The 23,425-nt window shown below is 55.6% G+C and overlaps 2 protein-coding genes across 3 annotated transcripts in view; both read left to right on the top strand.

The window, feature by feature from the left end:
• The first annotated feature begins 1,878 nt into the window (after positions 1-1,878).
• Positions 1,879-10,013, top strand: NPW (neuropeptide W). Of its 2 annotated transcripts, XM_034065549.1 has the most exons (3): positions 7,388-7,415; positions 7,809-8,348; positions 9,720-10,013. In XM_034065549.1, the coding sequence occupies exons 1-3, from the start codon at positions 7,388-7,390 to the stop codon at positions 9,731-9,733; spliced, it is 582 nt and encodes a 193-aa protein (XP_033921440.1). In that variant the 3' UTR covers positions 9,734-10,013. The 2 variants fall into 2 exon arrangements, 1 of the variants encoding a protein (XP_033921440.1); XR_004080046.2 differs by lacking the exons at positions 7,388-7,415; positions 7,809-8,348 and adding an exon at positions 1,879-2,090.
• A 6,998-nt stretch (positions 10,014-17,011) lies between these two features.
• Positions 17,012-23,425, top strand: part of NHERF2 (NHERF family PDZ scaffold protein 2) — a 30,490-nt gene continuing 24,076 nt past the window's right edge. Inside the window, exons 1-2 of the mRNA XM_031045422.2 lie at positions 17,012-17,308; positions 21,156-21,413. Of these exons, the coding sequence (XP_030901282.2) occupies positions 17,099-17,308; positions 21,156-21,413 (468 nt within the window). The 5' untranslated portion in view covers positions 17,012-17,098. The remainder of the gene's footprint in view (positions 17,309-21,155; positions 21,414-23,425) is intronic.

Genomic DNA, 23,425 nt, shown 5'->3' with positions numbered 1-23,425 from the left:
ATTAACCAGGCTGCAGTGTGTATGCTAAATACCTTGGTTGGTCCTTAGGTCTGTGTGTTGCCAGACAGGAAATGTTTCCTTTCCAAGCTAAAGGGTTAATTTTGATGCTCAGGATAGTAAACTTCCACATTTACTCGCTAAATATCACCTAATAACATCAGAAGGAAAAGGCACTTTTCAAGTCATTTAGCCAGCAATAAATATACTTTGGAATAGTTGATAACTCTGCAGACGAGCACAACAAATCCATTTTGCTTAGAAGAGCAACAGATCAAATATTTATAGTTTGGCACTAAAATATTGTGCAAGTGTAGAGCTAAAGGTTATGCCTTGGATTAATTTCATATGCACAGCTTGATGTGGATGCAGTTTTTTGCAGCAGGATGCTTGGTGTGTAACAGGGAAATTTGCTTCTATTTGTCAAAGTTTCTGTTAAAAGTGGTACTTTCTTTCTCTTCTTTGTTTTCAAGAAGCCTCAAGCAGCCTCATACTAGCAGTGGCATCACCCAGGTACCTCTTTTGAGAGCAGGTTCCAATTCACAGCCCTAACCATGTGTAATTTGATGATACAAGCTTTTCTGAAAAGTAATGATTGCTTAAGAGAGGGGGAGGATGACCAGGGAGGAGCAGGATCCTCACAGTCTGCAGAGCTGTATTTTAAGGCATTCATAAACATTAGCCTGGAGATAGAGTTTTCTTTAGCAACGGCTTGTTGGAGGATGAGAGCAGAGTAAGTGCAGCTAACAGAAAATACAGTACCTAGATGGGAATTCAGAGCAACAGCACAGGAAAGGAACAGCATTAGGCTTTCAAGGTGAAACAAGTGTGTAAATTCCCAGAACCAGATGGATGAGGACCTCAGGAGAGCTCAGTGAGCAGCCAACATCAATGGGCAGCAGCCAAACAGCTCCAGCTCCCTCCCTGCTCCTGCCCCGGGTGTGCTTTTCGAGTGACAAGATACGTTTTCATCCCCATTTCAGCATTGCTAAAGTTTGGGAAGCTGGAGAGGTGAGATGGTAACTTCAGGAGTGCAGCTCGGAGCTCCTGCCCAGCCACTCTGCTCTGAGTACTTGGATGCTTTTTGTCTGCTGCTGGTTTTTAGCAAGGTTTTGGCAATTTCACACCTACAGGGACACCATGAACAGTGAGAACTACACGTAGGACTTGGGCTTCTTGTAGATTGAGGCTTCTTGCAACACATTTGTAGCATATTTAAATGTAGTTGTAAAGCTGGTCCAGGAATAAGACTGCTAACACGCCTCTCTTTTGATATCTCCAAGGGGTTTACAAATATAGCTCTTAATCTGGCAAAGTGTTCATGCCAAGCAAAACATACTCCACCTGTGCAGCTTTGCTTGAAGACAGATTTTGTTCTCATCTCCATGCCTTGGAGCCCTCTACCCCAGTTACCTTTCACATGTATAATTGTGTGTACTATACACCCTCACCTAATTACATCTCAAGAAAATAGGAAAGCACTTGGGTGCTATGTGAGATTGGGATAAGAGATCTCAGAGCTGTCAAAGACAAGATGCATCTCACAACTCTTCCTCCTTACAGTAAACACGCTTCAGATGGGAGCCAAATATACCCTGCACTTCATACAGCTGGAGATTAGCTCGCTTTCTATTGTAGATTACTTCTAGGAGAAAGACTGAATCATGGGGCTGGGAGGGAGCTGAGACATCTGCTTGCACTGGAGACACATCTGATGGCATCTTCTTTCCCTGCTGCTTCACCTGCATTTCACGTTCTCCTCTTTGCTTTTCTAAGGCAATGTTGTCGCGCCACATCATCAGGATTCTTTCATCATGAGTCTTTGGTGGAGTTATGTCACATCCAGATCACTCTGTGATGACTTTGCTTCAACTTTTGAGGTATTTAGAGGCTCTCAGTACTCTGCCAACCTGTTGGAGGCAGAATAGGCAGAACACAGTTCTGGATGGATGGGCGATGGGATGGTTCCTGACAGTTCATCCTTTCTCCCAAGTAGCCCCATCAGAGTCAGGTTGTCAAGTTGATGACTCATGTAAGAAGTGAAGGATTGTGCCTGTAGCTCCTGAGATGATGGATGGCTTCATTAAGTTTGGGTAGGTGAGGACCCATGTGTGGAGTGTGGTGGGCAGGGCAGAGAACCTGGGCTGGTACCTTGGGTAAGTTTTGGACTCCAGTCAATGATTCAGTTATTCCCCCTCTGTACTCTGGTTTTAAGCAGAAATAATTCCACTGACTCAGCTGGCTGCAGTGGGCTTTAATTATGGGCTGTAAAGGGCTTTGAGATCCTACATGATCAATGCCTTGAGAGTGTGTGTGATTATTATGATGCATGTTGGGAGCTCAGGATTCGAGTGAACAAACAAGTTCCTTTGGCTGCATGAAACTGTGCAGAAGTATCCTGAGTCTGGGGTGGGTTTTAACTTAGCGCTAATGGATCCATTGTTTCAAGTAAAGGTTTCTACTACTCCTGTTATATCATGTGTGACATTTACAGTGCTCTTTGTTCCATTAGCAGAGTAATTTGAGATAGTTTATTATCCTTTGGAGACTTCTCTGCGTGCTGTTTAACTTCCATGTGACTGGACCCTGGAAAGAAATCTCTTAAAATAGTACAGGAGTCTAAAAATAGTGAAGAATTGTTCATTTCTTAGGAATAGAAGAATTAATTTAGTGCACTTTAGTAAGATCTGCAGCATTAGGAAACACCACTTCTTGCTTCCTCTCGCTCTTCAGAGCCACCAAAGTATGCAGCAGCTCTCTCAAGAAGTCAAGGTGTGTCTTTCCTCCCAGTTGGAAATCGTAATTTGTTTGTATCAGTTCCCTTATTTCAAAGGAACAAAGAAATAGCATTTAATCAGCATGCTCTGAATCACTGGTGAAAGGAATCACTCCATTTGTTCCATGAGGACACACTCTAGATGCAAGGAAATGGCAAAGGCTGTTATTCCTGGGACGATGTGCCTGGGATGCTGTCACTGTGGCCCCCAAGGGACTGAGACTGGTTGGATCCCGCTCATCCCCACTCCCTGGCAAAGCACGCTCACTCTGATTCACCAGCAAGCTCAGGGGTGTGCTGGGTGCTGGGAAGAGTCAGGCTTTGCTCAGCCACGTCTATGGGAATAGGGGTTTCTTCTTGCCATTAAGACTTCACTCACTCCTGTCAGGGTAATGCAGGAGGCTGGGATGTGAGTCTGGGAAAGTCGGTGAAGGGTGAACGGCAGCAACTCGGCATGCAGGGATTCAGACAACTGACCTCTGCAGCTGGATGGGTATTTATCACATCCACCCCTTCAGATGGGATCTGCAGTTCCAAGTTGTGCAGAGGCTGAGCTTTGAACCTTATCTGAAACAACTGCCTGCAGCAGCGGTAGGCTTTGCTCTGGCTCAGGATGCTTGAGCTGAGCTCTGAGGCAGAAGCTGTTCCCTGTGAGGGTGCTGAGGCGCTGGCACAGGGTGCCCAGAGAAGCTGTGGCTGCCCCATCCCTGGCAGTGCTCAAGGCCAGGTTGGACACAGGGGCTTGGAGCAGCTGCTCCAGTGGAAGGGGTCCCTGCCCATTGGAGCTGGAGGAGCTTTAAGGTCCCTTCCAACCCAAACCAGTCTGGGATTCTATGAGTGTCACATTGTCTGGCAGGGGATGAGCAGCAAAACTTGTCCCTGCTACAACCCATAACTTCAGCTCCTTGGCCAGTTTTGTGCCTCCAGCTGATTTCATGGAGGTGAAGCCTCTTTTGGCTGGTTTGTCCCTGTCTCTCTGAGACAAACCTGCATCTTGCATGGGGAGGCAGAGCCAGACAGAGTCCCCAGGCGAAGAACCTTGGTATAGGAGGCTCCATTGCCAGCCCTGCCGTTCCCCTGTGTGGTCTTTGCCACCTGGCTTGAACGCTCTAAGCCTCCATTTCCCAACCTAAAGAACAGGATGATCCCAATTACCAGAGGTGTGTGACTTTGCAGAGGGCAGGCTCTGTGCCAGAGTGCAGGAGGCTCCTCACTCAAACCTCTCATCATACTCCCACAGGGGGATGCAGTAGAGCCCAAATGACCCAGAAGTGTCATGCAGAGCAGGAGCCTTAGTGCCCAGGCCTGCAGAGCCCCCAGCACAGGGCTGGCCCCTGCTATTGCTTTGTTTTCATGCTGTGCTGAGTCTCAAACCTTCCAATAAACACCAGAGTCATTATCATCAGAATGTGGGAAATGCTGTCATTAAACCAGCCCAGTTTTCAAGTGCCTCTTTCTGGGACATCAAATTCATTTAGATCATTCTCAAAAGCCACAAATCCTGAATGGGTGCAGTAATGTGTGTGGTGGGAGGCGAGAGCACTCCAGGCATTAAATCGGGTGAGAGGGCTCGAAGAGAGCCGGGCTGGGATTAGTGCAGGGGTTTAAGACGTGATGCCTCCAGCTTGTCCTTCTCACCCCCAGCCATGGGGTCTCTGGCAGTTTTTCATGCTCTGATATGTCTGCTTAGAGCTATGGTGAGAAAAGGGATGTTCCTCTGAGAGAGCCCAAGCAGCAGATTCTGCCTCTTACAAAAAGATCGATTTTGTTCCAGAATAAAAGAAAACCTAAACTCCTTTCAGCCCTATGGTTACATCCCACTCCCCTTCCCTTTGACATATACAGAATAACATCATTAAGGATTCATCCCATCACTGGGGCAGCTGAGCAAAGTCTCAGCTCAGTGTCCATGTAGTTGGTAAATGTGATGCTGGAGCTAATAGCTGTGTTTATTAAGGTGAAAACATACAAATGGGGCTTTCAAAAGGGCTTGAGATCAGCTGGACCCTCCTTGGGTGACCCCAAGCACCTGCAGCTTATAGAAGTGATACAAAAGGCTGAAATCTCAATCCCATGGGAGTCTGTAGAAAACTTCCATGGGAGCCAGGATCTGTTCAAAAGCTTTTTATCTACTAAGAAGAACCAGGATTGTGCTCCTCTGGGGGAGATCCTGGCACAGAGACCACCTCAGAGCAGCACAGTGCTGTGTGTCTGCTGATGTGCTGTGATGTTTGTAGGAGCATCAGCTCCTGGGATGGGAATAGGAATCCTAAAATCATACTTTAGTTCCTTAGAATATAAATAGAAGACAAATTGCTTGTTAGCTGCTTCATTTGGGAGATATCTGGGAGAGGAAACGTGCTCCCTGCTACAGATCCAGAGCTTTGCTCTATCAGCCTGAAGGATCTCCCAGAGCCTTGCAGACACAACAGGCTGTAGGCAGCAATCATTCATTGGGTGGAAAGAGTTCAGTTCAGTTCCCGGAGACTTTATCAGCGTGACAAGTTATTCAACTTATGCCAGAAATACATGTAAAAGACACTTCAGGCAGATCTCTAGGAATGAGCAAATCCTCCACTCCCAGGTGGGAAGGTTGAGCCCACGTTGGTGCAGTGAAACATCAGCTCCTAAATGTGCTGTTTGCTCAGGGATGGGGCAGAGGCAGGAAGGAACCTCTGCCTTGTGCACACTGAGAGTCAGGTCGTTGAGAATTGATCCATCTCTTGGGGGGAGAAGGAATTGTAATGGTTTTTATAGAGTGAACCAAACCTGGCAGCGTGTGTCCCGTTGTGACCAGGGTTGGGTGGCCAGGGAGGGATGTGGTGCTGTCAGGGTGCTGTACTGAAGCCATTCATTAATGGCTTTATCGAACAGGAGAGTGGTGAGGCTGTTGGCATGTCCAGAGCACTCAAAGGGTGACATGAATAGGCCACCCATCAGTGATATGCTTGATGGGAGATGGGAACCTGGCTTCATCCTTACTGTAAGCCTGGGTGCTTCCAAGAAGCAGGGCCACAGGTGAGTTGGGTTCTGTCAGTCTGGTTCATTAATAGAAGTGAGCCATACTCTGCACGTAACTTCCAGCACTCCACTTGGGAAAAGGCTGGGAACCCCCTTCCTGCCAACTGGGAATTTCACTTGCTCCCGGCCTCCCTAGAAGAGGAAAACTGAGGCTCTGCATTGACCATCCTGCACCTCCTCGTGTCTTATTGCTGCTTTGCACTTCCCTTTTCCTCCTTCTCCTCCCCATAGCCCCTAGCCCTGCTCTCCCTGCCCCTGCCTGGCCAAGGAACTGGTTCCTACTGGAGGAGGTTGTTGCTTGGCCAAGATGATGAGAACCTGCTTTGCACACCAAGGGGTTCCCAGCATGGATCTGTCTCCTGCTTGAACACCCAGACACATCCCAGACCTCAGCAGAGGATCACAAAGCACCAACCTCTGAAAGCTGGGCTGGTGGAGAAGGCATCGCTGCATGGAGAAGATGGGGGCTGGCTGGATGCTGGGAAGAGCTGGGAGCCTGATGGTGGGAAGCAGGCTGCCAGGTTCCTTGGAAGCAGGTTAAAATAACACCAACAGGGAGAAATGGGCACAGAAGTGGCTGGGAATACCAGGTCCAAAGATTTCTCTGGATATTGAAGGCTTCAGTGAAAAGAAGACAGATTGGCCAATGTCCTGTGGGAATCAGGGATTCATCTCTGGTAATCTTTTCTTCCTAAAGAAGACCTGGAAGAGCAGGAGCAACTCACTGGAGCAGCTGTTCGGGTGGAAGTCAGGCAGGGGCCACTTCAAACTGCGATGGAGAAGTGACCAGGAGAGAGCAGTGATCCCAGCGACAGCAGGGGTCTGAGCTGTGCATGAGCACAGCTGCAGTCTGAGCCCCCCCACGGGCTCTGTGTCGTGTCTCTTCCCATCACTTTACACCTCCAAAACACTTGTGACTTTGCCCTGTATAGAGGCAAGCTCGTGGGCACCTGAATCACAGGTGGGATGTTAGAGCTGAGCGAGATGGGAGGCAGGAAGATGGAGAGGAGCCATGGGACACAGTGCTCCCTGGGCCCTCTGCCCCCCAGCACCAGCATAATCTCTGCACCAGGGCAAGTAACCAAGGCAGGGCTTCAGTCTCCATCATCCACCTCCCTCTGGGACCCCACTTGGGATGGATTTTGCTGAAAATCACTGCAATTTGTTCTTACTAATGATTCCTGTGCCTTGCAGTCGGTCAGTCCTGCTCTAGGCAGCGAGCCTTACCTAAAGGAGGGATCCAGGACCCTCTGAAGGTCCTCACTTGCAATCAGTTTACAACATCTCTTCCTCCAGCAGTAAATCCTGTTGCTGTCAAGCAGGTCCTGAGAGGCTGGGGCAGGTGCTGGGCTGTGGAGATGTCTGTGAAGTGCAGGGAGATACTCAGTGCTGCAGGGGGATGTTGAGGGTCATGGGAAGTATGCTCAGGGCTGCAAAGGGGACCACGGGGAGTTTCCTGGGGCAGTGAGGAGGATGCTGAAGGTAGCAAGAAGGATGCTCAAGGATGCTTGAGATGCTCAGGGCTGCAGGGGATGCTCAGGGCTGCGGGGGGACTGCTCAAGGATGCTTGAGATGCTCAGCGCTGCAGGGTGGATGCTCGGGGCTGTGGGGGGATGCTCAGGGATACAGGAAGAGTGCTCAGGGACGCAGTGGGGATGCTCAGGGCTGCAGGGGGGATGCTCGGGGATGCTCAGAGATGCTCAGGGATGCAGGGGGGATGCTCAGGGATGCAGAAGGATGCTTGGGGCTGCGGAGAGGGATGCTCAGGGATACAGGAAGAGTGCTCAGGGGCACAGTGGGGATGCTCAGGGATGCTCAGGGCTGCAGGGGGGATGCTCAGGGATGCTCAGGGCTGCAGGGGGGATGCTCGGGGATGCTCAGGGATGCAGGGGGGATGCTCAGGGATGCTCAGGGCTGCAGGGGGGATGCAGGGGGGATGCTCGGGGCTGCGGAGAGGGATGCTCAAGGACGGGAGGGATGCTCAGGGCCGTGGAGAGGATGCTGGAGGGTTGCAAGGGGAAGGCGGGGGCAGGTAGGAGGTGCGGGGGACCGGGGGCTGCCGGGGCGGAGCCGCGGGGGCCCCTCCCGACTGCTCTTATAAACCGGCGGGGAACGGGCACGGGGCAGCGATCGCTGGGGGGGGGGCCGGGGTGCGCCCTGCCCGGCGGGATGGCGAAGGGGCAGCTCTCGGGGGGTGCCTGGGGGGCCCTGGTGCTGCTGGGGCTGATGCTACCGGCGGCACCGGCGGGTGCCTGGTACAAGCACGTCGCCAGCCCCCGGTACCACACGGTGGGACGTGCCTCGGGGCTGCTCATGGGCGTCCGCCGCTCCCCGTACCTCTGGCGCCGGGAGCTGCCGGCCGAGCTCCATCGACGCCCCCCGGCCCCGGCCGCTGCCCCGCAGCTGCCCCCGGGCCGCCCCGACGGGGAGAGCGCCCCGGCAGCCCCGGTGCCGCTCGGTCCCGGCCCCGGCCGCATCCTGCAGCGTCTGCTTCGGAGGGGATGGGGATGGGGCGGCCCCCGCCCGGCCCCCAACCGGGATCCGCCGGGATCAGGTAACCCCGGTCCTGACGGGCGGGGGGCGGAGGGGACGGGCACCGGAGGTAACTGGGGTGCGCGGAGCAGTGTAGGGGTTCACCAGCTAAATGGGGGTGCATGAAGCCTTTGAGGGGTAATTGGGGTGCACGGAGCCGTGGAGGGGGTAATTGGGGTGCACGGAGCCTTGCAGGGGGTTCACCAGCTAACTGGGGGTGCATGGAGCCTTTGAGGGGGTAATTGGGGTGCACGGAGCCGTGGAGGGAGTTCAACACGTAAGTTGGGGTGCACAGGGGCTTGGAGAGGGTTACTTAAAGTAAATGGGGGTGCATGGAGCCTTGGAGAGGGGTTAACAGGTAACTGGGGGTGTACAGAGCCGTGGAGGGGGTTCACCAGGTATTTGGGGTGCACGGAGCCTTGGAGGAGGTCATCAAGTAAATGGGGGTGCACGGAGCCTTGAAGGGGTGTTCAGCAGATATCTGGGGTGCACAGAGCCTTCAAGGGGGTTCTGCATGTAAATGATCCTGCTCTGTGCACTTGGAGGGATGTCACCAGGTATCTGGGGTTGCACAGAGGTATAGAGGGGGGTTCACCAAGTAACGGGGTGTGCAGGGAGCTATAGAGGGGGTTCAACACATCACTGGGGGTGCACGGAGCTATGGAGGGGGTTCACCAGGTAACTGGGGGTGCACAGAACCTTTGAGGGGGTTCAGCAGGTAACTGGAGCCTTGCTGCAGTCTCTCATCCTGCAGAGAGTGGGGTTTTGGGGTGCTCCAAGCATGGAGCTGGGCTGCCCCGATGGGAGGTGCTCCCAGTGTGACCCCCCCCCAGCACCCTGAGCTCCAAGGGGCTGCTTGAGCCTGGCTCCAGACAATCAATTTCTTGCCTTTTATGTAAAGCTGGAGCCAACATCCAGCTGAAATCCATGGAGGCTTTAACCCGTTGGATCAGCCCCTGAAGCATGTAGCTGGATTCCTCATTCCTTCAGTTCCTGGAGGAAATCTGGGATTAGGATCTTTCAGGGACAGCCCATAGAGGGAAGCTCAGCCCTGTGTTACGTCTGCACCAGTTCCATTGCCTGGCTGTGTGCTGGCAGAGCAACCGGGTACCCCTCTGAGGCTCCAGATCTGCATCCATGCATACACCCCTTGATTACACAGCCTAGTTCCCATGGGATCCTCCAAGCCCTGCATGGGTTTCATCTGCATGGTCTCAGTCACCACAGGTTGGATCTGAGCCCATGGAAGAGAATACTGGATGAATATCATGGATGCAGCACTGGTTTAAGCACTGTACAGAGCAGAATCGTGGTCCCACTTGGGGAGGGCAATGGTGCACAGTTGGATGCTCAGGTGAGGCTCCAAAATAACCCATCCTTTCTTCTCTTCCAGCTTCTCCCCTTTGAAGACATGGCTCTGACCCACTGAAGGGGCTCGGCAGAGATGCTGCAAGCACCAGAGGAGCATCAACTGCCCGAGGTGGAAACTGCTCACCCTGCCTGGTGAGGAAGAGTCTCACCGGTGGATGTCCTGGTACTCTGACCTCTCTGACACCACAGAGACAATTGCATTCCAAACCAACCCTGGTTTTCATGGCTGCTGCCCAGACGCAGTGGTAAATTCATGTTGTTTTCAGGTCAACCCATGCTCTGAACTTGGGGAGAAATAAACAGGGAACAGAGTTTATTTTTGTTGCTTTTTTTAAGCTTTCTGGCCTAGCTGGTTCACAGTCTGACACAACCATGGCCCTTTGCTTCCTAGGAACCTGCCCTCATTAAAACAGAATCAATCAAAGGAAACTTTGCCTTCCTTGTGCTCTTGTCTTGTGGGTTTCTCAAAGCAAAACCTGGTTCAGACACTTCAGTCACTCCCAGATTTTTCTGACATGATTTAACTCCTTGACACAGTTTCTTCTGCAGCTTTACAGTAAATCCCTTTTACTGCCCATATGGGAGCTCCTGCCAGGCCAAGTGTCAATTAAGATGACAGAGTTAGGATCTTTCCCAGACTGGGCTGCACAACAGCTCTGTGAGTCCTCACTGCTCCAGTTCTTTATTTGCCTGCTTAGACTTTAACATCTCCACTGATGAAAAATGAATGTTATTCCCCATTAAAGCAGGGAGAAGCATCAGGGCCAGGCAGGAGCACATAGTGGGATGTGACCCCAAAGGCAAACTGAGGTTTGGAGGGGCTGAGCCCTGCTCCTGTGTATTGCTGAGCTCTCACCCGCCGGCGCTGGCAGAGCTTGCAGGAAATCTGGCAAAGAGAGACGTTTCCACCCTTCTTGTATGAGCTGCCTGCTCCTGCCAAGCCCCTGTGGCTGCCCATGGGGCTGGGACAGCAGGGTTTGTGCTGCCTTTGGGTTGGATCTGAAAGGAAAGCTCCTCATGGTGCTCATTAGGAAGTGGGGTGCACACTGAGCCCTGCCTGCTGCCCCTTGAGGGCTGCATCACCCCCACCAGGTCTCAGGGTGTATTTCAGGTGCTATAACATGTGAAAGAGCATTCTCTCCCAGCGGATACCCAACTGTGTTTTCCTCCATAGCCTCTTTCTTTCCCCCCTCTATGGTTTTCCAGTTTCTGCTCTTCATCAGTGCAGTGCTTGGATGGGTCAAATGAGCCGCAATTGCCAGTAACCCATTAGGCAGCTGCACTTGAGCAGGGCTGTACCTGTCCCAGTGCCAATGAGCCTGTGGAGTGGCCACTGAGGCAAAGTGCCCTTCTTGATGGAGGTAAGTGATAAATGAGGTAGAAAAGGTAAAGTGGGATGCACAGAGAGGGGGATGGAGGGTGATGTGATGAGAGATGAGGCTCAAGTGTGCACTTTCACCCTCATCTGTTGGAAAGAGATGCTTCTATGTGCAATTACTGGGGCAAGGCAGCCAGACACTCAGTTAACCACAAGCCCTTCACTTCTCACCTTATAAAATATTGTTTCCTGTTGCTGTTGAGGAGCATGAGCTGGCTCCCCTGTGGGGATGTAAGATGATTTGCTCTGTGCTCCCAGCTCTCCAAAGAGGTCTGGGCTTTCCCTGGGCATCAACAAGCCCTATAAGAAGGAAAGCTTAGGGTGGTGTTTAATTATCCCTCAATAATCCCTGATGGATGTTCATCCCATCCCTTCTAAAAGAGAGCTCCTGGGGGAGATGCTGACTTACCCACAGTCTGCCTCCTGCCCCTCTCGCTCTGGAGCTGCATACCCAGACCCACAACTTGGACCATGGGGACCCCACGGATGCCCCAAGATAAAAAGCAACCTCAGGGGTTCCTGGGCAGGATGCTGGTCTCTGCAGACCATAGGCTGGGTTTGCAGCCAGGAGCAAAGAGGGGGAACAAAAGCTTTTAGGGAAGCATGGGCAGGCCGAGAACCACAGCAGCTTGTGAGGATCCTGGTCCTGGTGCCCCCTCATCCCCACAGAGCAGCTTTTGGGGGGGGGGGTAACTGCAGCCGAGGAGGTTGATTCCCGACACCTCTTTGGGAGACATGGCAGGGCTCAGAAACCACCAGATGCCAATAGGACACATCACCCCTTCCATCCTATCACGTCCCACCAGGTCCCTGAGCCTGTGGGATGGTGGGCAGGGTGCAGGGAGTGCCAGGAGTGGGTGACTTTGCCATTCCATCCTGTGGCCACACTGATGCAGGGATGCAGAGGGCTGAGGAGCTGCAGCAGGGGTGAGGATGAGCCTGGCCACCATGCCCTCATCCCTGTGCCTTTGCAGAGGAGAGAACTGCTCCCATGCGATCCCCTTTTTCTGCACAGCCCCAGTGAAGACCACAGGCCTGGGAGGGGATGGAAGCTCTGAGCTGGAGCCTGTCCTGCTGCTCCATCTCAGGATTAGGGCAGCCCAGGAATGGGGCTGCTCCTAGGCTCAGCATACATGGGGTTTGGACCTGGATCCAGCTGCTGGTCCAGCTCCATCCCTGAGGTGTACCCTGTGATCTCTGCAGCCCCAGCTCCACTCTAGAGCCAGGGCTGGCACAGGGAAGCTTCCCCAGCTTCCCTGGATGGAGTTCACCATCACCCACCCTGCCGTGCCAGGAGATGCAAGAGGAATCCTGGGGCTGCATCAGCAGGAAGACGTCCCACCCAACCCTGCCCAAGCCCAGGGCAGCTCCCTTCCCTTCCCAGCTCCCCAGCCTCTCCCAATGGAGCTGCAGCATCCATGGGGCACACCAGGACAGGGGCTTTGGGGAGGGCAGGAACTGGCTGGGAGCTGGGCTGAGCTCACACAGGGGCTGGCCCATGAACACACACAATGACTGCGGGTACCAGGAGGAAGAAAACTCCCCGAGGAATTTCCTCCTCCGTCGGCTCTGCCCAGGGGCTGTTCCTTGCCCTGCTGGGATGCAGGATGCTGAGCTGGGGGAGGTTGAGTAGCTCCCATTGGGTGGCTGGGAATGGAGAACCCTTGGGCAGAGCTGGGTACCCCAGATAGTCCTGGTGCATAACCCCAGGCTGGAGGCCCCAGTGCTGAGGGTCTGCCACGGGTCTCATCCTGTCCCACTGGGCTGTCCACAGCTTCACACTGACACCACCCAGGGGAACTGGGGGAAGCTGGAGATAAGGGGCAGGAGCTGCAGAGAACAGGAGATAATGGTATCTGTGTTCTCGATGCCTTGCTTGCTTCCAAGACCTCCAGGGTGCTGATAAGGTGACAGTGACTTGGAGACACAGACAGAGATCTGGCTGCACAGCCCCTGGGTGCCTGAGGGGAAACACTGGATTGGGACCCTCCATGGGTCCCACACCCCCATCCATGATCCCCTTGTGCTGCTGTGACTGCATTGGAAGAGGAGGTTTCCCATCTCCATCCACCTCCAGCCCTGCAAAGCCCTCTTGATGTGCTTCTGCTCCTCACTCAGGCCACCACCTCCCTGGGGCTCAGCTCCAGCTCCCACATCTGGTGGCATCCCACATCTGGTGGCATTGCTCTGCTGCTCCTGTGGCAGGGCAGGAGGTGGCTGTGGTGCAGCACAGCAGGCTGGGCGCTGGCAGGGACCTCAGGGGTGCATTCCTGCCTGGGGAGGTCCCTAATGCCACAATGGCACTTCTGCAGCCTCGCCCAGGGATGGGTGCTGCTGGCAAGGGGTGCTTGGAGGATGGGTGCTCCCAGGGACAGGCACCCCAGAGCCAGCAGGAGGGCTCCGTGTTCTCTTACATCCTTGTCCTTGCTGTGGCACTGGCACCCATTGGCACCCGGCTCAGGAACTGGGCTATGCCAGCATCAGCCTCTCCAGCAGCAAATCCCTTTGCAGTCCTGTATCCAGGTGGTTGTCCCATAGCTGCCAGAGCCATTTCAGCTCTCCCAGGGCAGAATGGAGGTCAGCGTGGGGTGCCCATGCTGTGGGGACATGGTGGGTGCCGAGCAGGGTGGTTTGCACAGCACCGGGATGTGGGAGCAGCATCGTTGCTTCCACACTTACCCCTCCAGCTCGGTACCTGTAGCACTGCATCTGCTTGCAAACAAGAAGGGACCTGGCAGGGTGTGCAAGAGGGATGTCCCAGCTCCCAACAGCAAAACTGGACTCTCACAAGCCACAAAGCCTATAATTAATGCTCCTAATGATCAGTTCTCCTTCCACCCCCACAGATCTAACCTGGAAAACGTTCACAGCTCAACAGTGCCACACACAGAGGCTCTGAGAAAAGGAGATGCTGCTTCTTATGAGCTCTCCTCTCATTCCCTGTTCCTCTGGCAGCACAGATAAGTCATTTGCCTTCCCCTGCTCCGTGTGAGCTGCTGCTCGCAGCACCCGGCAGCCCCATGCTGGGTGATGGTGAAATGAGGGAGGAATGAGCTCGGCCACATCCATGCAGGTGGAAAGGCCAAGACTTCATTATTAGTGGTCAGAGGTAATTGCTGCTGTAGCATTAGGGACCATCAGACATCCCCAGTGATGAGGGTACCAAAGAAAGGAGAGGTTTCTCCTTTGGGCCATCATCTGCCAAAGAGGAGACATGTTTTCAACATGTTCTCAAGGGCAGATCTGGTGGCTTCTCCCTTTCTCCCTTCCTGGGATTCAGGATGCTGCCTTGGGATCGTCCTGCTTGGGAATGGGAGCTCCGCCAAAGGGAGGGCAAGGAAACGGCGCTGCCGGACACTCCTCCCTATGGCTTTCGTGAGACACCATTTCCACCTCAGCCGTGGGAGATGCTCTTCCTCCCGCTCAGCCTCCTCCTCCTCAGCAGCACGTTTGGTTGCTCTTTATCCACTCCCTGCTCTATACCTGTCCTTCCACCATGGAGCTGGGGATCACTGAACTGGTCACAGGCAGGCTCCACATCACAGGAGACCTTGGCCACCTTCTGCCTTGGGGTGGAGGAAGACCTGGTCCCTGTGCCCACGCTGAGGGCACAGCACAGCTCCCAAAATAGTGGGTTCAGGAAATAAACACTCCAGTTTAGGCTCCCAAAGTGTGAGACCAGCAGCAGGAAGGCAGAATTCCTGCGCTGAGTGGGGCTCTACCCAGTCCCATAATGTCCCTGCAAGAGGGGACCTGATGGTGGGACCATCAGTCTGGGGTCCTGATGCCCTTGGAAGTGAAGGCGGGGATGTCCTTGGATGTGGACAGCGATGCTTGGGCATTTCCACTGGGTTATGTCCCCTTGCTGGGCACGTAACACTTGGTATCTGACCCTCCCGTATTCCTCTAGGAGGAACAGATGTTTTCTGGGGGAAAAATGCCTTTGAGGGACACTGAAGTTGGATAAAACACATAAATCCCAGTCACACTTGGGAAAATGCCTGTGCTCCAATGAAACCAGCCCGTTTCCACCTTATTGGAACGCTCCTGTCTCCCTTCTCTCATTTGGCCATTCCAAAACACATTCCAAAGGGTTAAAATATTCCGACCACCCAAAAGATTTTCTCCTCATTGTTTTTATTGCATTCAATAAAGAGAAAAGGGTTTTCTTGTTGAAACCAACTTGACACAAACCCTCCCTCCCCCCCCCCCCGGGGTTTACTCTGGTCATTGAGTGGAAAAATCAATTACTCGCACTCCTCCAGCGCGATAAAAGGCTCCGGGACTGCACAAAGAGGCTCAAGGGAGCACTTGTGTTCTACAGCAATAAAACAGGCCCCGAGCTTCCCAGCTCTCCGGTTTCCTCCAGTGTCACCCAGGATCTTGTGCTGGGATCGGAGCTCCTGTGGTTAAGGGGCCTCGGCACAAAGGCAGAGAGTGTTGTGCTTCTGTCCTGGGATGCAACACCCAAATAGCATGTTCCCTATGGGAATGAGGGTGGGCAGGGTTGGTGGAGAGGAATAATGCCATTCTTTTCCTCTAAGACACACCCTGAGCATCTTTTAGTTTTGAGCATCATTCCTTTGAAGAGTGATTTTACATCTAACTGCAGTGAACTCTTTTTATTCAGCAGGCAACGAATGAAGTGAATCAATATTCACTTCTGGAGCCTTTTCTTTGCCACCTCAAGCTGTGTTAGCTTCAGCCCTGCAACGACAGGTAGGAAAGCAGTTGAAGAGGGAGAAATACCAGAGGAGGGTGAGGAACCTGTGTCACAGGAACGTGGTGCCCAGTGCGGTGAGAACTGATCCAGGTCATTTCCTCCTTGTAAAAGATCTCAAGGAAATGAAGATGAGGAATGCAGAGATGGTTTCACCCAAACAAGCTTGTTCCAGGTGAAACCTGGACAGCCTCTCCCAGGGCATCCAGGATGGAGAAGGAGCTTTTCCTTGCCAGGAAAGTCAGGGATTGAGCCAGCAGAGCTGCCCATTGATGAACAGCATCCCCAGTCTGGGGCTTGGTGGGACACAGAACATTTTGGAGCTCATTCATGTCAACCTATGGAGTGCATCAGCCCATGAGCTCCAGTGGGTGCCAGTCTGACCAGCTCAGTGGAGACATCCCACCAGGACCTCTGCATCCCATTGTGGTCACAGGCTGGGGCTGGGTGGGCAGAGGAGCTGCTGGGCTCCATGTTCCCTGCTCTGGACCAGGGGATCCCAGCACATCCCATCAGCTCAGGATGACCTCTGGATGCATTCACAGCTCCTGCTCCAGGCCCTGCTCCCCACAGCTTCCCCTCCATGGTCCCGTGTCCTGAGGGAGCTGCTCTGACCCGGGGATGATGCTCCCCGACCCCGCTACCCGAGGATGCACATTTTGGCGGTCCCAGCTCAGCGGCTCCGTGCCCGGCAGCAGTCCCGGGGCTGGCCTGGGGGTGATGGGCTCCAGCCGGTGCCCGCGGGGCTGCCACCACCGGGGGGCTCTGCACTGCACCGGGAGGGGGGAACGGACCCGAAGCTGGAGCCGAGCCCGGGGGGCTCCGATCCGTGAGTGCAGGAGGCCTCGGTCCGCCCAGGGGACACCAGCGGCACCCGGGGATGCATCGGCTCCGTCTGCCCGGCGCCGGCTCCGGTGTCAGTGTCAGTCCCAGTCCCGGTCCCAGTCCCGGTCCCGATCCCGGTGTTGTTCTGGTGCCGGTGCCGATCCCGGTCTCGACTCCTCCCGTCCCCGTTCCTCGCATCGGCTCCGCCCCAGCTCCGCCCGCCCCGTCCGCGGCCCCTGCCCGTCCCCGCCCGCCGCGCTCCCGGCGCCGCGGGGCAGCGCGCAGCATGGCCGCGGTGCGCAGCGCTCCGGCCCCATCCCCGGCCCCGGCCCCGGCCCCATCCCCGGCTCCGGCCGCAGCCCCGGCCCCGGCCCCGGCTCCGGCTCCGTCCCCGTCCCGCCCCTCCGCGCCCGCCCCGGGCCGCGCATAAAAGCGGCTCCGCGGCCGTTCCCGTGCCCGCCCTCCCGCTGCCGGGGCCATGGCCAAGGACCAGCTGAAGCCGCGGCTGTGCCGCATGCTGAAGGGGGAGAGCGGCTACGGCTTCCACCTGCACGGCGAGAAGGGCAAGAGCGGGCAGTTCATCCGCAAAGTGGAGCCCGGTTCCCCCGCCGAGGCTGCGGGGCTGCGAGCCGGGGACCGCGTCGTCGAGGTGAACGGGCTCAACGTGGAGCAGGAGACGCACCACCAGGTACCCCGTGGTGGGAGCCGGGGCTGCGGACCTGTATCCGCGGATGGGGTCTGCCCTGCTCCGGGCACCAGCGGGTGTTCATAGAGGGGGTTTGTACCCATAATAGCCGGGTTGGAGCATCCTCGGGGGGTGGTGATGGTGGAGCGGGGTGGGTGTCCCCCGGTTGCAAAGGGGGGGCTTTTGTGTGCCTGGGACACGGGGTTCCCAGGAGAATGGCTGCACGGTGTGGTCTGACTCGCTGCTGTTGTGTAAAGGTGGGAAAGCCGAAGGTGTTTCGGTATGGGCAGGGCACTGCTGTGTTATGCAATCTCTGGTGGAAAGGAATGGGGAGACTTGGGCTTGCTTTCCAGCTCTTGGCCCCTTTGGGTGAGCTGCTCCTGCTTACACAGCCCAGAGTGTGGAAAGATGCCTGGAGATCCACCGACCAGGCTCTGCAGATGTTCAGCAGTTTGGCTTTGCTGAGATGGGGCTTGCAGGGGAAGAATGGTTGGTGTTAGACCACGGCTGTGACTGGGGAGGGAACTGAGTGAGCCATTTCTCAGCTCTGTAGCAGAAGCTGCATGCTTCATGCTCTGTCATTTTCTGCTTGTAAACCGAAACTTGTGTTTATTCCACAGTTTAAGCTGAAAACACAAACAGTGAGATTCAAGCTGCTCTGGGGACACAGAGCTCTGGGGCACAGCACCCGATGTGCTGGTTGGCCTGTGGGGTTTGGGGCTTTAGTAACCTAAGGCACACATCCAGCCCTGCTGCCAGCGCTTTATCAGGGCAGAGCAGGGATGGGCCTCATGTAGCTGGTGGACCTGGTAGGGGTTTGGGGGTTGGAGGTTCCCAGCCATAGATGTGGCTGTGCCAGAGGTGAGGCAAAGCCTTCTGATGGCTTCAGTAAAGGCCTCTGCACAGGGTTGGTGTGTTCTGTGGCTGCTTGAGCCTGGCTGGATGATCTGAGCCAGCTGTGTGTAGTTAATGTTTGTCTTGAGTGTGATTTCAACCCCCTTGAAGGAGGATTCCCGTCTTTGATCCAGCTGGGCAGAAAGGAGGGCTGTGTTCCTGTGAGGAGCTGTGTCCTACTGGAAGCCATCAGAACTCCCTGCTGAAGCTGGGATGTGGGGATGGGTGATAGCAGAGCGGAGGCAGCCAGCTGAGCCTTGGAAACAGGCAGAGCTCTTCCATAGGGAAGAGAAATGGGAGAAATCCTCCTGCCTTCCATTTTCTGCTGGTGGAAGCAGGATGGAGCCCTGGCAATAGCAGAGCAGTGAATGGGATGGAGTGTGTCTGCTCCATCTGGGGTGTTGTGGATCTCGCTGCCATGTGCCTGCTGTGATGGCATTAGTAGGTGCGAGTGTGCAAGTGGGAGCAGCCCACTCTGGAATGCTCTGGGATCACTCTTCCTGCTGCATTGATACAGCAGGAACATCATCCCTTAAAATAGATACCCAGCACTGATGGACTATGGGAAGGGCGATGCCATGGCAGGTCTGATGCTGGCTCCTGTCAATGGGATCCAGCAGCCAGTTTGCTGTGGCCTCTCCTGAGGTCCCCAACCTTGAATGAGTAACTAAGCCTCTCCGTGTGCCTCTGAAGCTGCGATGGGACAGAGCCTGCAGCAAACAAGGCCTCGCTGTTTGGGTGTAGCTGTGTTTCAGGCTGAAGCTGGCAGCATTTGTGTCTTTGTTCTCTGTGTTTTCCTGGCCTTACCCAAGGAGCAAAGGCAGAACGTGTCCTGAGGGCGTTTCACGTCTTGGATGCAGAGCTGCATCCTGGCTCCTTGGTTCCTTGTCCAGGCAGGCTGTGCCCAGAGTGAGGATCCCCATTGCAGTGCATGGGCAGAGGCATCTCCTCTGGAGCAGGAGGGATGAAGGGAGCTGCTCCCGGTGGCACCATGAGCCTCCTTCCTGGGCAGACCTTGTCCCACAAGGGTGGAAGGACCCGGCACAGCTTGGCTGGGCTGGTGTTGGTGTCTCCAGGGTGAAAGCCTGGGTGGAGCTGCGGAAATCATGCGGCTGGACCGGGGCTGTGAAGGTCCCGAGGTGCCGGATGCGCAGGGGAGGCTGTGCTGTCCTCAGAGGAGCTGCGGACTCGAGGCTCTGTGACCATGGCTCGGAAGCGGGTAGGGTCCTGCTGCTGCTTTGCCTTCCACCTCTATGCTCTGTCCCCACAGTGACTTGCTTGGGGACCTTGTCACCAAAAACCCTTTATGCTCCTCCATTCTTGGGGCTGGGGGTGCTTGATCCGTTCTTGCTGTGGCTGTTGGGGACCAGTGCACTGATCCCTGGCACTGCACCATAGGTTGGGATCTTCTGTGGTCCCTCTGCATTTCCTTGTGCTCTGCAGAACTCTGCTTCTCACCAGTGATTACTGCAGCCCTGATGCCTGGAGCACCCAAACTGCAGGGTCTGGGTGTGGGACTCAGCATCTCCCTCCTATACCTTCCCCATCAGCATTGCCCATCTGCATCTCCTGCCATCGCTGCACGCTGGCTGCCTGCTCCCGGGTCCCCTCTGGGACGTGTGCACTGGTATCAGCAGCACCGTCTGATGTCTCATGTAAATGGATCTGAAAGGGAGCAGATGGGTTTTCTGGGGCTCTGCTGGAATCGCACCCTTGAGGCTGGTTACGGATGGGAGCCCTGGGCACGCTGCCGTGGTGCATGGAGCCGGGCTGCAGCCTGCAGCACATGGCCTGGGACAGGCAGCCTTGTGTGCAGTGCACCCGTTTCTTGCTGCCTGTGTGTGTTTATGCCTCGCTCGCAGACACTGGCTCTGCTGACCTTGAATGGAGCTCGCAGGCAGTAAATAAATGCTGTTGAATTGCACATTAGGCTTGTTTGTCGCTTCTAACCTTGGTGTTGTCTGCCCAGTGTGACCTAGATCAGAGCAGGAGCCCTGTGAGGGAGACCAGTGCTGCTCTGGGGGGGTCATGGCTCTGTGGTCTTCAGGGCCCCCCATGGCTGGGGATGATGTGGGACAGCATCACCAGTGGTACCTCTCCTTGGGGTGAAGGCCTGTGCAGGGAGGCTGGAGGTGGCTTCCCTTTCCCCTGCTCCCGTGCATGCCCTGGATGTGCCCTGCTCCCATCACATCCTACCCTGCTCTGATTTCCTCCCTTGTCTGGCCGGGATCACCTCCTCCCGGCTCTTCCCACCGTGAGCTCCTTTCAGAGCCGCTGCCAGTCACCGATCCCTGCCGGAGCCGGGCAGCAGCAGGACAATGGTCCCCATTCAGTGCTGTGTGGAGCTGGATCCCAGCAGGGATGGGCCCATCTCAAGCTCCAGGCACCGGCTCCTGTTGTCTGTGCTGGCCCCCAGCACAGACTGGGATGAATGGGGAGATCAGGTTCGTTCTTTCATGAATCTGCAGATGGATTTTAGCCAATACACCAGTGTGATGGGGAGCAGCCAGACACCAAATCCATGCATTGGTGCCTCCCTGTGCACCTTAGCTCTGCCTGCCCTGGGTATTGGGCAGAGAAAGGCACCCCAGATGAAGGCAATGGGGTTTGCTTGTTGGGACAGGCTGTGTTGTCCCTCTATGGGACAGAAGAGGGTGGCAGCATTTCTGATGCTTGGAGTCAATGAAGCAGCCTCTGTGGAAGCCCCTGATGCTGGGAGTTGGCCTGGCCAGAGCTGCCCTGTTTGCAGGGCATGGGGTGGAAAGAGCCATCTCCATCACCAGGAATGCAGGCAACACCTCCTCCATCCGGGGGGTTCCCTAAAGCTTGGGGTCTCTTCTGCCCCATCCCAATGCCTGCAAGTAACAGAGTGTGGGTCACTTGATGTCCTTGTGTCCAGCTCTTGCTGCCCCAGTGGGTCCCTGCCATTCAGCTCAGTTGTTCCCCTCCTCCCCAGGTTGTGCAGCGCATCAAGGCCGTGGAGACGGAGACACGTTTGTTGGTGGTGGACAAGGAGACGGACGAGTACCTGTGCAGCCTGCGCCTGACGTGCACGGAGGACATGGTGCACAGCGGCATCCTGCTCAACCCCGCTGCATCCCCAGCCAAGCCAGTGGGCAGCGACAATGGGGAGGTGTGGAAGCCACAGCTGGAGCTGAGCGGGGGCAGCCTCCAGCATCACTCACACAGCTTCTCCTCGCATGGCAGCAGGAAGGTGAGGGGGAGCTGGGAATGGGTGCAGGAGCATCCCTCTGGGAATGCCTTCTGGATGTGGCTGTGGCGCTGGGGACCCCGCTGTGTCCTGGAGCAGTGGGTGAGCTGCACCCTGTTAGCCCCATTTGTTGTTGTGTGGTGTTGGCTGCTGGGGCTGGGATGCTCTTCATTCCCTGTGTCCCTTTGGGGGCTCCAGGAGCTGCTGGGGGGTCACCAGCCATGGGATGAGTGAGCCCATAGAGCCTCAGTTGAGGCTGCTGTCTCAATGGGGACAGGGCTGCGTGGACCCGGGATGTGATGAAGCTGCTGAATGAGCTTTTCTCCCCTCCATTATGTACAGGAGGGAGGGAACATCTGGGATGAATGTGTTCTCAGCTTTTCTGCTTAACTAGGGAGGAAATTAGCTCTGTTTCAAGTGGCCAGGGCCTGGCCTGCGGTCCTGCAGTGAAGTGCCTTTTATTGGTAAACTCCTTTCCAACAAGGAAAGAATTTGGGGTGGAAAAGGTCCAGTTTCCATGGCTGCCTCAGCACTGGGGCTGTGCTGGAGACAGCGCAGCCTTGCACTGGGCAGATAACGGTGGAGCTCTGCCTTCCTCAGGGGTGAACGTGGCAGGAGCTGCGTGAGGCTGACGGTGACTCCAGCACCTCTGCAGTGTTATCCCTTCCATATGCTCTGCACTCATCCTGTGCTTCCAGGCAGGGAGCACAGGGGCTCAGCATCCTCCTCCAGCATGGAGCTGCCATAGGCGCATTCCTCCTCCTCCTTCCTCCTCCTCCCTGCAGTGCCTGCTTGGCCCCTGTTCCCCCACCTCACAAGTGGGGTGGTGGCTGGATGCTGGCCCAGAACTCACTGGTGGGAGGTGGGAACGTTGGGAAAGCTTCGTGTCCTCAGGAGCTCCCTATGGAGCAGCAGCTGAAGACGTTCCCTGTGTGGATTAGAGGCAATGCTGGCGCAAGGCACCTGTGTCCCAGTGAGCAGGAGGAGGTTTCACCCCTGCTCCTTCCCTCTGGAGCTGGCTGGAGGCACTGGTTTGTTACCTGCTGCATGGCTTAGAGGTGCATATGGTGGTGATGGGGCTCTGGTCACCCCCAGGCTGCTCAGTGGGGTTGGAGCTGTTGTGGGCAGGGCTGGGGACCGTGTTCCAAGCTGGGGATTTCCTATCCTGCCTCTGTTCCCTTTGCTGGTTCCAGTCCAACAGTGAGCGCTGACGGGAAGTCAGGCGAGGGGAACAGGACGGTCCCTTCCGGCCTTTGGGTCTGGGCTCCTCCAAGGAGAGGGTGGGACAGGGAGAGGTGCCTGAGCCTCCGAGGGGCTGGGGCGTTTGGTGCTCCCTGTGCTGGGGGTTGGAGCTGGACATAGGGGGAATGGAGCCGGGGGTGATGCCCCCAGTGTGGGGTTGGGGATAGGGCAGTGCTGGGTGACTGCAGAGGCTCAGGTCAGGGGCTGGTTTGCTCCTGGCTCCGCAGGTCCCAGCTCTGTGTAGGACAGGCACTGCTTTACTGGCCAAGGTCACTTCTATGGCTGTGGATCACCCTGGGATGAGGGTATCGAGGGGGTCAGAGGTGCTGCAGGCTCTTGGTCTGGGTGATGGGTGCTCCAGCTATATCCCCATGTACAGCTGGAGGCTAGGGGGGAGCAGTGGTGGACCCTGCAGCACCCTGTCCCCGAATGGCATAGCTCTAACCTGACCCTTATCCTGCAGAGCACTGGGACCATGTGGATTGTGCAGTTCCAAGCTTGGGGGGGATCCTGTCCCTGCAGTGGGGCTGTGGCAGCTGGGATCCACTCTGAGGTTTGTCCCCAGCCACATGTGGGGTTTTTGGGGGTGTTTGGTGAAGAGGAGCAGCTCCCCTCCCCCTGCAGACCTGTGCTGATGCTCGGGGCTGCTCCCAGGAGCAGGCTTCTTTGGGCACTATTTGCTTACATAAAGCTGCTGCTTTCCTTGGTTTGAGGCTGGGTTCAGTGCAGCCCAAAGCAGGGAGTGACTGAGGCAAAGGGAGGTGAATCTGGCA

Source organism: Melopsittacus undulatus, chromosome 8, assembly GCF_012275295.1.
Source record: "Melopsittacus undulatus isolate bMelUnd1 chromosome 8, bMelUnd1.mat.Z, whole genome shotgun sequence".
Taxonomy (NCBI): Eukaryota; Metazoa; Chordata; class Aves; order Psittaciformes; family Psittaculidae; genus Melopsittacus; species Melopsittacus undulatus.
The sequence above is the reverse complement of the archived record's forward strand: the minus strand, read 5'-3'. Positions and strand labels throughout refer to the sequence as shown.

Bases quoted from the DNA above. Each gene is read 5' to 3' on its own strand.
- NPW (XM_034065549.1), top strand. From the start codon at position 7,388: ATGCTCGGGGCTGTGGGGGGATGCTCAG. The intron at 7,416-7,808 runs GGATACAGGAAG...TGGAGGGTTGCA, and splicing joins GGCTGTGGGGGGATGCTCAG to AGGGGAAGGCGGGGGCAGGT.